Raw genomic sequence first — 12,789 nt, 5'->3', positions numbered from 1 at the left:
AGAGAGAGAGAGAGAGAGAGAGAGAGAGAGAGAGAGAGACCTTTCAAGGAAAAAAGCAAAGGGAAGCATGATGAGTGTGGCAATAACATGACGGTATACAGAGAGAACCCAATGACTCATTCCATGTTTGAAAGAAACCATGGTGATGACATACATCCCAGAGTACCCAAACTGAAGCGAAACCATCGCAAGATATGGCTTCAACTTTTTCAACAACTTCCCCATACCATTTTGCTCCTCCATATCTGAATCTCTCTGTAGCACACTCACACTCACACAAACCCACCAAGAAGCTGTGTGTGTGTGTGTGTGTTTTGTTTATGAGTTTGTTGGTGACACTCTTGGGATGTAGAATGGCCTTCTTATAGGCCAAGAAAACAGAGAGCTAAATAATTACGGCAACAAAAATAATGATATCTATATCTCTTTGTTGTGTAATATAATAAAATTAAATTTTCAAATAATAATGTAATATGCTATAAAATTATTTATCTGTACAAACATATATGTCAAAATATGAAATGCATATAGATTTATATTTATAGTAATTTATAATAACTTTTTAAGAATATAATTAAATTTTATAAACAATATATATAATCAAACAATTTATTTTTATCATTGAAATACAAACAAAAGTGTAAATATATATTTATTATATAAAATTTGATTATTATACTATTAATAGTTTAAAGATATATATTGTATTATAAAAAAATTTATTTTTATAATTGATTATTTTATTTAAAAAAACACATGTATAAATATACTAAAATATATAATAACTAATTTATTTTATAAATATAAAAAACCCATTGCTAATTAAATATATGTACACAAGTAAAGGTAACAAGAAATGGTTGGGTCGAATACTCCTGTAATTATTTTTTATATGACAGATATTATTTTATAGAAGATAATATTCATCTTAACCTTTTAATTATTTATTAGAAATTAAATTCTCTGGCTTTCATTTTTTTTAATTATTTGCAAAAAGTTATTTTTTATACAAATCTATACAAGTCATTTATATTCACGCGCGCATGTTCTTTTTCGTGTTGTCATTGCACGTTCTTCTTTTTCTTCTTCTTTTTTATTATTTTTCTGTATCATTGTCACCAACACCACCTCCTCCTCCTCCTCCTCCTTTTTTCATTGAAATTTATTCTCCTTGATGAATCCATATTTGATGATAAATTTTGTCTTGAATTGAGTGGATTTCATTATATAAACTCACATTTATATACTTGAATAGCATACTTTTGTAATTTCTCTCTAAATTACACTTAAGTGTGAAAACATACTATTTTGTACTTAAATTAATTAATTCCACTTTTATTCCATTCGATGCCGTTATATGTTTTGTTGAGTGATTTCAGGTCAATTAGGCAAGAATGGCTTGAGAAAAGTGGAAGAAAATCATGCAAAATGGGAGAACATAAGAAGAAGTGTGTGTACGCACAAAATTTTGTACGTACGCACAAGGTAGAATTCAGTAAGTGTGCGTATGCACACATCTGAGTGCGTGACTTCATTAAAAAGTCACATGGCTCGCGATTTGCGGGGTCTTTAGACCCAATTTTGGATGCCCAGAAGTTGAATGGAAGCTAGGAGAGAAACATTCCAAGACAACATCGAATAAATTTATTTAGTTTTTAGCATATTTTGAGTGATGTTTCTAGAGAGAGATAGGATTTTAGATTTAGGTTTCTTCTTATTTTAGAATTTAATTTTTACTTTCATTTAGTTTCATTTACAATTCCTTGTTCTTGTTTCATAGTTCTTGTAGTTTTCTTTTATTGTTACTCTCTTTATTTTGATACTCTTTATGTTAATGCACTTTTGTTAATTTGGAGTTTATTTATTACAATTTTGATGTTTTATATTTTTTAATGTTTATTTGAGTGATTGTTATTATTTTCTTGCAATTGGTAGTTATAGATTTTCATTATTGTAATTTATACTATTTTTCCTTTTATGCATGTTAGGTATTTGATAAAATGTCTCTTTCAATTTTAGTATAGAATTTTGTATTCTTGGCTTGCATTAGTAATTTGGAGACTCTTGAATTATCAAAATCTAGTGTTGATTGGTGATTGAGAATTGCTAGTTGGCTTGAAATCCACTAAAGCTAATTTTTTTTATTAGGACTTGTGGACTAAAGTCAATTTTTCTCACTTGACTTTTCTTCAATTGTTAGAGGTTAATTGAGTGAGAGCAATAGACAATTTCTATCACAATTGAGGATGATAATGAGGATAGAAATTTCAATTTCCATCCTTTGCCAAGACCTTTTTTAGTTATATCCTTACTTTCTTATTATTTATATTTCTGATCTCATATCATAAAAACCCCAAAAAAAATACCTCATAATCATTAACATGCACACTTTTTTGTAATTTTTTGAGAGACGATCCGATATTTAAATACTCTCGGTTTTTATTGGTTTGCACTTGTGACAAAATAATTAAACTTTGATTGAGAGTTATTTGTTGGTTTGGAACTATACTTTAACGGACTTATTTTGTAAAAATTCCTAACCGACAATTTTTCTTTGTCACTCCTCCTTCCTTTTCCTCCTTCTCCTTCATCATCAGTTATCTCGTTGTTCAAGATAATGAATAATTCAAATTCATATTGTCAATTGAACTAGAATGAAATTGATTATTGTCCAATCAAATGGTTGAGGTGTAGTTCGATTCTAGTTAATATTTTAGTTAGTAGTTTATGATTATGTAGGTGGATAATGTTTCATCGTTGATGGTTTGAATTGAATGTAACGTAAAAGTATTGCATTAAAGAAAATATTTTTCTATACTTGCAGCAAATTTGGGTGTAACACAAAGATATTTGAATGTATTGTTTAAGAATTTTCGGTGTATGTGTGCTGATAAGTTCTGCATAATTCAAAACTCTTATTCTCCCTCCTCCTCATCTTCTGCTGCTTCTTCTTCTTCTTCTTTTTATCATCATCGTCATCTTCTTCTTTTTTTTCTTATTCATCTTTTTTTTCTTGTTTTATCTTCTCAAGAAGAAAGAAAAAATGCAGCATTAGAGGAAACATTTTTCTGTATTTGCAGCAAATTCGGGTGTATCACAAAGATATTTATGTATAACACAAAAATATTCGAGTGTATTGTTTAAGAATTTCGGTGTATGTGTGCTAATAAGTTCTGCATAATTCAAAACTCTTCCTCTTCATCCTCCTCATCTTCTGCTAGTTCTTCTTCTTTTTTTCATCATCATCACCATCTTCTTCTTTTTTCTTATTCATCTTTTCCTTTTTATTTTATTTTCTCAAGTTTTTTCTTGTTTTACTCTTTTAACAAGAATAAAAAAATCAAACAAAGAATAAGAAGAAACATATAATGCTGCAAAATTACTTGAAAGAGGATGAACTTGCATTCATTCAACTAAAAGAAAGAAAGAAATAAGAAAAAAAGAAGAAGAAAAAGAAATGCAGCATTAGAAGACACATTTTTCTGTATTTGTAGCAAATTTGAGTGTAACATGAAGATATTTGGGTGTAACACGAAGATATTCGAGTGTATTGTTTAAAAATTTTCGGTGTATGTGTGCTGATATGTTCTGTATAATTCAAAACTCTTTCTCTTTCTCCTCCTAATCTTCTACTACTTCTTCTTCTTCATTTTCTTATTTCATGTTCTCATAATTTTTTTTGGAAGAAAAAATTAAATAAAAAAAAGAATACATAATGTTACAAAATCAATAGAAAGAGAAGGAAGAAAAAAATGTAGCAACAACAACAGTAATAAAAACAAATGACGATAAAGATGAAACATATGAAAAAAAGAAGAAGAAACACAAAAAAAAAAGAAAAAAAGAATGCTGAATACAAAGAAAAACAATGTAATTTTACGCTCGCATTATATAAGTCACTTGTATGACAATATTCTTCTTTTTTTTTTTCTCTTTACCTTTTTTTGCGTTTATTTATTATACAAGACTATACCTAAAAATGTAGATGGTAGTTTGTTCTGCTGATAATGGATTGGGTATCCGTGGATCCAGTAGAATAGTAAGGTTGAACTTTTGGAACGGTAAGATAATACTTGTAATAACACTTCGACATTTAAATTAGAGAATTAAAGAGGTAAAAAATAAGTATATAAAATAAAATGATTATATCTAAAAAATAGTTGAACTCTTCTTTTATAAATGGCATAAATTATCTTATCTTAAGATAAAGAAATTTCGCTATCTAAAAATCTAACAAATTTATTAAAATTTAAAATTATCTTAGATGACCCAAATTACAGAAGACCCATCAGAATCCAAATAATCATGTCCGTAACATTTATCAACATACTAAAAATTATCATAAAATTATTTATTCCAAACTAAAAGTTTAATGTGTATCCAAAGTGATGTACGGTTTTGTTAACAACCGAATGGAAATTAGATTTAGTGCTTTATCTGTCATGACGCATGCAAATATTAAAGGGCTAATTAAAAGCTATGTTCAGGTGTTCAGTAAGATTATTATATATGCAATGGCTGGTATATATGCTTTCGAACGGATTCAGATAAATGGTTAAAAATTTAAAATTAATCACCTAGTTACGGCTTAGTTTTCACCTCTTTAGTAATAACGTACTTATCAAAGATATACTTATCACGAGATGAACACTATAAATATGAGATTAAATTATTAATACTATTAATATTAAATTATTTTAAAGAATAATCTAATTATAAGTTTTTTAGTTTTTTAAATAATTAAAATCCCGAGTATGATTAACTTGTAGAATTTATGTATATATAAATTTAGTATATTTTAATTATTAGATTTATGAAATCTGTATCCTTTCAAAAAATTTATGAATTCAGTTTTGTAAAACAAATTTTTAAAATTAACTCTTAAATTTAATAATCTTAAGATTTTCATTATAATAAAATCATATATATTTTTATTTAGAACGTTAAAATTGAATTCTAAAAAGAAAATATATATGGAGAATCAATATTTAGTTAGTTAATATTAGTCAATTTTAAAAATTAAATATATAATTTAAAATTTAAGATTAATAATTTATAATTTAGGATTTAAAATAAAAAATTAAAAAATTGTCTCATATTAAATAAAAAAATGTTAATTTTCTGTCATTACTCGTTCTACAAATATTTGAAGTTATGACATTCATATCAAACATGTATATATATGAAGTTACTCATCCGATCCATATATAGATAGATATGTATTATGTCGTCATAGTCCTTAATCATCAATAATGATTTGGGATATCATATAGGAAGTGTACTTATGTGTCTCACACTCAAAGTTATCTAGTATTATTGAGAAGAGAACTCATTTTTCTCACAACATCCATTATTCGATATGTCAACGTCTCTAATTAATATGGAGTATGCTGTATATTTTTGGTTTATAATATTATTATTTACAATTATTGTGTCTCTAAGTGAAGGCTGACATAACACGAGTCACGATCAACTATCAACTATATGAATTCCTAATAGAAAAGCTCGTTTATGTAATGTAACGTTTCAAAACTTAGTGCGAGTGACGTGGGGAGGAGTCATTCACGAGATACCGCAAATGGTGGTGGTGGTGGTGGGTGGGATTTATTAAAGACATACATGGGACATTATGTAACGAAAATTTGTTAGATAAATACAAGATTAACATACATTCTTCTTCCTTTAAATACAAGATTAACATACATTATGTTTCGTTTTGTTTCTTCACAGATTCCATAAAGTTTGAAAAAGTTCAAGAATTAATTTATATAGATACAAGTGAAAATTAATTCGACTCTTGTAGGATTTGGCAAATCAAAATAATTTGTCTAAATAATTAATTTATATCACGTTTGTTATTTATGAAACCTATTTAATCTATTAAAACCTATAAATAAAGGTCAAAATAATGTGTCTTTATACGTTTTCACAAAAAAATAAAAAATAAAAAACAAAGTGTTACGGATCCGGTTCATGGATTCCACGCTCCGAAAGGTTCTCGGACCCGGTTATCCGGGTCCCGACCATATCGCGCCTCTAGAAGGCCCGGAACCGGCTCACTAGAGCTCTTAACCAACTTTCGAATTCAAACGTCTTCTTTATCTTAGCCAAACAAGATAAGATAAGATAGGTACCATCACCTATAAATAAAGGACTCAGGTCCCTCCAGGTATTCATTCATTCTTCACACCTTATACCTCTCAGATCCATTCTGACTTAAGCGTCGGAGTGTCTTTGCAGGTACCATCTCCACTTCTCCAATCGAACAATCCGGCACCTGCCTTGACCCGCAAAACTCCTGAACAAGAAATCTAACTCCCGAACACCAAGAAGCCGCGCTCCACGGAAGAATAACTAGCACCGTCCACCGGACCGACCCAGTGCACAACGAACCCAACCTCGCTGGACCACGACACCCCGAAAACACGGGGGACAAGGCAGCCCAAATAATCCAAGAGCTCTATCTACGAGTGCAAGAGCTCGAGGACAGAATCGCTACCAAGAAAAAATACAACGCCGAGAACGGAAGTCACACGACCTCCAGATCAAGATCCCATCGCGGCAGGTCGCTAGACCGACAAAATAACAGAAGGAACAACCGAAGTATCTCCCGCGATCCCAGACATGGAAGATCGCCAAATCAGCGACACAGTAAGAGGCATAACCGCAACACCTCCCGAGACCCAATCCATCAACACGACACGGACGAGGACCGACGACATCGAGAAACCAAACGCACAAGAAATGACCACATAATAATGGGGGCGACGCCTTTCACTGAAAGGATTCTAAGAGCAAAAACTCCCTAAAGGTTTTGATAAACCCACCGACATGAAATACGATGGAACCAAGGATCCCCAAGAACACCTAACGGCCTTCGAGGCCAGAATGAACCTCAAAGGGGCCGCCGACGCGGTTCGGTGCAGAGCTTTCCCAGTAACCCTAGCCGAGCCAGCGATCAAATGGTTCAATGCCCTCTTCAACGGGTCTATAACCGGCTTCCACAACATCTTGCGGAAATTTCTGGCCCAATTCACCACCAGGATCACTAAAGCCAAACACCCTATCAGCCTATTAGGAGTCACGCAGAAACAAGACGAATCTACAAGAAAATACCTCGACCGTTTCAATGATGAATGTCTAACAATCGACGGACTCACGGACTCCGTCGCAAGCCTCTGCCTAACCAACAGACTCATGAACGAGGACTTCTGCAAGCACCTCACTACCAAACCAGTATGGACCATGCACGAGATCCAGAGCGTCGCTAAGGACTACATAAACGACGAGGAAGTCAGCCAAGTCGTAGCCGCCAATAAGCGGCAGCACGACAACACCCAACACGGTAACCCGACGCCTCGGCATAATCCCCCACCCCGAGAAGGCCAGAAGGACCATCCCAAGCCAACAAGCACAAACCGACCACCCCGAGTCGGCAAATTCTCTAACTACACACCTCTGACGGCCCCGATTACCGAAATATACCACCAAATAGCAGATCGTGGTATTATCCCGAAAGCCCGACAACTCAAAGAAAGAACTGTCGGCAACAAAACCCTTTACTGCGATTACCACTGTGGTCACGGGCACAGGACACAAGACTGTTTTGACCTAAAGGATGCCCTCAAGCAAGCCATAAGAGACGGCAAGCTCCCTGAGTTTGTCAAAATTATCAGAGAACCAAAACGCACTGAAAGGGATAGGTCGCTGGAGAGAGAAGGACGCAACCTAAGAACACAAGGACAACCCCCCGGGGAAGCCCAGAAGAAGACCCGACCATAATAGTAAACATCATTACAGGCAAGGATACACCAGGCAAGTCAAAATTAGAACTAAAAAAGGACCTTAAAGTCCTGGCAGTCGGGAACCAAACCCCACCCATCACTACCAACAACGCGATCACCTTCTTACCCGAGGATTGCCAACACAGCACCTCGGCTGAAGACGCCCCTTTCGTCATCTCGGCAAAATTTGGGACAGGGCTAGTACGAAGGATACTAGTGGACACAGGCGCAGAATCTAACATCCTTTTTAGAGGAGCTTTTGACAAACTCGGACTCCGCAACGACAACCTCCAAACACATCGTAACGGCGTCACGGGACTCGAAGACAACTTCCTCAAACCAGACAGCTCCATCACCCTTCCCCTTACCATTGGAACGGGATGCCAAAGGAAGACGATCCTATCCGAATTCGTGGTCCTCAAAGACTCCACCGCCTACAACGTCATCCTCGGAAGAAAAACAATCAACGATCTGTCCACTGTCATCTTCACAAAGTACCTCCTCATGAAGTTTACAACGGAAGATGGCTCCATCGGTACCATCCACGGCGACCAAGAAATTGCGGCAGAATGCGATAACACGAGCCTTGCTCTACGAAAAAAGTCCTGCGACGCGGTCGACATATTCCTAGCCGACCTGGATGCCCGACAGGACGGCCAACCCAGGCCGGAACCAGAAGGCGACATGGAAAAACTACAAATAGGACAGACCTAAGACGAGTACACTTTCATCAACAGGAACCTCCCGTACGACCTCAAATCGGATCTCTCCCAACTCCTAAAACAGAACAGAGACTTATTCGCATTCACACCAGCCGACATGCCAGGTATAGACCCTGCCCTGATGTCCCACCGGCTGGCAGTGGACCCCAAAGCCAAACCTGTGGCACAAAGAAGACGGAAAATTTCACCTGACCGAGCAGCCGAGGTCAAAAGACAAGTCAAATCTCTACTCGAAGTAAACTTTATTCGGGAACTACCCTATACGACATGGCTAGCGAACGTCGTACCAGTCAAAAAGTCTAATGGAAAGTGGCGAATGTGCGTCGACTATACGGACCTAAACAAAGCCTGTCCAAAAGACGCCTTCCCCCTACCAAACATCGACGGATTAGTAGATGCCGCATCCGGCCACCGATACCTAAGCTTCATGGACGCATACTCCGGATACAACCAGATACCCATGCACCGACCTGACGAGGAAAAGACAGCTTTCATCACCCCCGAAGGAACGTACTGCTACACAATCATGCCCTTCGGCCTAAAAAACGCCGGAGCCACCTACCAAAGGCTCGTCAACAAGATATTCCAGAACCTATCCGGGACCAAATTAGAAGTCTACATAGACGACATGCTCGCCAAAACCAAATCCGGCGAACAACTCATCAGCGATCTCGAACTCATCCTGAACACCCTACGGAAGCACCAGATGCGCCTTAACCCGATAAAGTGCGCCTTCGGAATGGAAGCAGGCAAGTTCCTCGGCTTCATGATCACACAGCGAGGGGTAGAGGCTAACCCCAAAAAATGCCGAGCCATCCTCGAAATGACAAGCCCGAGAAATCTCAACGATATCCAAAAGCTCACCGGCCGACTCACTGCACTATCCCGCTTCCTCGGGGCATCGGCACAAAAAGCAATCCCTTTCTTCAAGCTGATTAAGAAAGGAACCCCTTCATATGGGAAGAAAGTTGCGAAGAGGCATTCCAACACTTCAAAAAAGTTCTATCAGAACCACCAGTCCTCGCCAAACCCCAAACCAGGGAAACTCTTTACTTATACCTTTCTATAACGGAAGAAGCACTCGCAGCGGCACTCATCCGTGAAGACAAGGGCCGAGAACAACAACCTATCTACTTCATAAGCAAAGTTTTTCAAGAGACAGAAACTTGCTATTCATGCCTAAAAAAGCTAGCCCTCACACTCCTCACGGCCTCCCGGCGCCTGCGACAATACTTCCAGGCCTACCTCGTGACGGTTTGGACCGACCAAGCGGTCAAGCAAGTACTACAAAAGCCCGATCTAGCAGGAAGAATGCTAGCATGGTCCGTCGAGCTATCTCAATTCCAAATAACCTTCGAACCCTGGAACGCAATTAAAGCGCAGGCCATGACTGATTTTGTCGCCGAAATGACACCGGGAAACTCCACCCCTGAATCATGGAAACTACACGTCGACGGTTCATCGAACGTCACTTCTGGAGGAGCCGGAGTGATACTCGAAAGTCAAAATGGGGTCACAATCGAACAGTCTGTATGCTACGAATTTCCGGTTTTAAACAACCAAGTGGAATACGAGGCCCTCTTAGCAGGCCTGACTCTAGCTAAGGAGGTCGGAACAAAAACCTTGGAAGTATGCACCGACTCACAGGTGGTCAGTTCCCAAATCAACGGAGACTACCAAACACGGGACCCCCTACTCCAGCAATACCTCGCCAAAGTAAACAAGCTAAAAGAGGAATTCGATTGCATAACCATACAACACGTCCCCAGGGAACGAAATACCAGGGCAGACCTCCTCTCCAAACTTGCCAGCACCAAACCAGGATATGGCAATAGGTCGCTAATCCAGGAAGTCGTTAGAACACCATCCATATCAACCACAACTGACACCGTTCTAACACTTTCAAATGAAAGATCATGGACCCACCCCATCCTACAATACCTCCTCAATGGGACGCTACCCGAGGACCCCAAGGAGGCGAAACGAACAAAAAGAGAAGCCGCTAATTACACCGTCGTCTCAGGACAACTATACAAATGAGGACTCTCGCAACCCCTTCTCAAATGCGTCGAACCCGTGGACACGGAATACATACTCCGCGAAATCCACGAAGGCTGTTGTGGCCACCACATCGGGGGCAATACCCTAGCCCAAAAAGTCATCCGAGCCGGGTACTTCTGGCCCTCAGTTATCCGGGACTCCGCGCAACTAGTAAAAAGCTGCAGCAAATGCCAGAGGCACGTTGACATCCACCAAGCCGCCCCCCACCAGCTCAGCGTCATAACGGCAGAACGGCCATTCGGAACATGGGGTATCGACCTCGTCAGACCTTTTCCGATGGCACTCGGCCAACTCCGATACCTAATCGTCGCCAAAGACTATTACACTAAATGGATCGAGGCTGAACCCCTGGCCACCATCACGGCAACCCAATGTCGAAAATTCTTCTGGAGACAGATCATAACTCAGTTCGGGATCCTAGAGATCGTAATCTCGGACAACGGAACCCAATTCACCGACAAAAAGTTCAAAGATTTCCTGGAAGGGCTACATATATCACATCGCTTCAGTTCGGTAGAACACCCCCAAACAAACGGACAGGTAGAATCCGCGAACAAAATAATCGTCAAAGGACTAAAAAAAGGGCTCGACGAAGCCAAAGGACTATGGGCCGACGAACTCGGATCAGTCTTGTGGTCATACCGAACAACCCCCCAAACGGCTATCGGGGAAACCCCTTTCCGCCTAACATACGGCATAGAAGCGATTATCCTAGTAGAAATCAGAGACCCAAGCCCTAGAAGAACGATAGGAGGAAATGACGAAGTGGCAGAACGAGACCTCACTGACGAAGTGAAAAGCATAGCCCACATCAGAGAACTAGCCTTAAAACAAAGAATCAGCCTAAGGTATAACCACGGCGTGATCCGACGAGAATTCGCGATCGACGACCTCGTCTTACGACGAAAAGACATCGGCGCCCCAACCCCAGGAGAAGGAAAACTCACCCCTAACTGGGAGGGACCCTACAGAGTCAAGGAAACAATTGGGAAAGGAGCATACAAGCTCGAACGACTCAACGGCGACGAGATCCCGAGGACCTAGAACACCACCAATCTTCGACGATACTACACATAAGCCGACCCCCTAAACTCCCCTTTTCTTTTCATATTAAAATGTCAAAATTTCAATATACCCTTTGATTTTCTTTATTCATATATTCCTTAAACTCAGAACAAAAATCACGGCCACAACTGGGAGATTGATCACCCCAAGGCCCGAAAAACGGATATCCACAAAAAAGAAACACACGGCGAGCCACCCACCCCAAATAAACGATAGATAAGGCCAAAAACGGCTTAAAAATAGAAAAGCCCAAACAGCCGAAACCATCAAAAAACAAATTCGTACAAAGTCACGAAACCATTGTCACACGACCACACGGCCACATGGCCAAGAAACCATCAAGCAAAAAATACAAAATCCAAAACAAGCAGATATAATCATAGCTACTCAAGGTCGACAATCTGACCATCACGGACAGTCTTGAAAGCTTCCATCACAGACACATCAGCGCCGGGTGCCAACACTAAAGCCTGAGCTTTCATCGTCTCCTCGGCAGCAGTAACAACTTCCTTCACATCGGCAAGCAACACGTCCTTCTTTTCCCTTAAACCCACAACCTCCACTTTTAGCACGACCACCTCATCTTTCAAAACAGCAACATCAGAAAGGAGCACGGCAGCCCGAGACTCAGCATCCGAACCCTTCCTCCGCTCCTCCCCAAGTTGAGACAGAAGAGAAGTCTCAACCTCGGAAAGGCGAAGGATTTCGGCACCAGACTCCTCGGACGCCTCCACGGCCTTCTCCCTCACCGATTCAGCTTCCGCAAGCAGCCCCTTCAACCTCGCCACCTCAGCCTGAGATTGACGCAATTTCTTGTCTAGAAGACCCACCTGAGCCATCACCGGCTCAGCCTTCCAAACAATCACAGCGGACCGGAGAAGGGAACGGTAAAGCGACTTTGCCTGGAAAGTCACATCGCATTCACGAAAGAAGTCTTCCGTACCAGGCATAAGATACTCATCGATGAAGGCCGGAGCGTCGAAACGATGGTCCATCACAGATGGAACTGCACCCTCCCCCTCCATCACATTCTCGCTATCAGCATCCTCCGATCTCCTTCGCTTCCGGGAACCACCCTCCGGCGACACAACCACCACATCATCCTCAACCTCCACACCCTGACCCGACCCTTGGGTGCCACCCTCAGTCAACACCAA

General features: G+C 39.4%; 1 protein-coding gene across 1 annotated transcript in view; it reads right to left on the bottom strand.

The window, feature by feature from the left end:
- The window catches only part of LOC107469837 (WAT1-related protein At1g44800), a 7,151-nt gene extending 6,805 nt beyond the window's left edge, over positions 1-346 (bottom strand). The window contains exon 1 of the mRNA XM_016089214.3: positions 41-346. Within this exon, the coding sequence (XP_015944700.1) occupies positions 41-243 (203 nt within the window). The 5' untranslated portion in view covers positions 244-346. The remainder of the gene's footprint in view (positions 1-40) is intronic.
- Positions 347-12,789: the final 12,443 nt, after the last annotated feature.

Source organism: Arachis duranensis, chromosome 10 (assembly GCF_000817695.3).
Source record: "Arachis duranensis cultivar V14167 chromosome 10, aradu.V14167.gnm2.J7QH, whole genome shotgun sequence".
Taxonomy (NCBI): domain Eukaryota; kingdom Viridiplantae; phylum Streptophyta; class Magnoliopsida; order Fabales; family Fabaceae; genus Arachis; species Arachis duranensis.
Note: the sequence above shows the minus strand (reverse complement) of the source record. Positions and strands in the feature narration are given on the sequence as shown.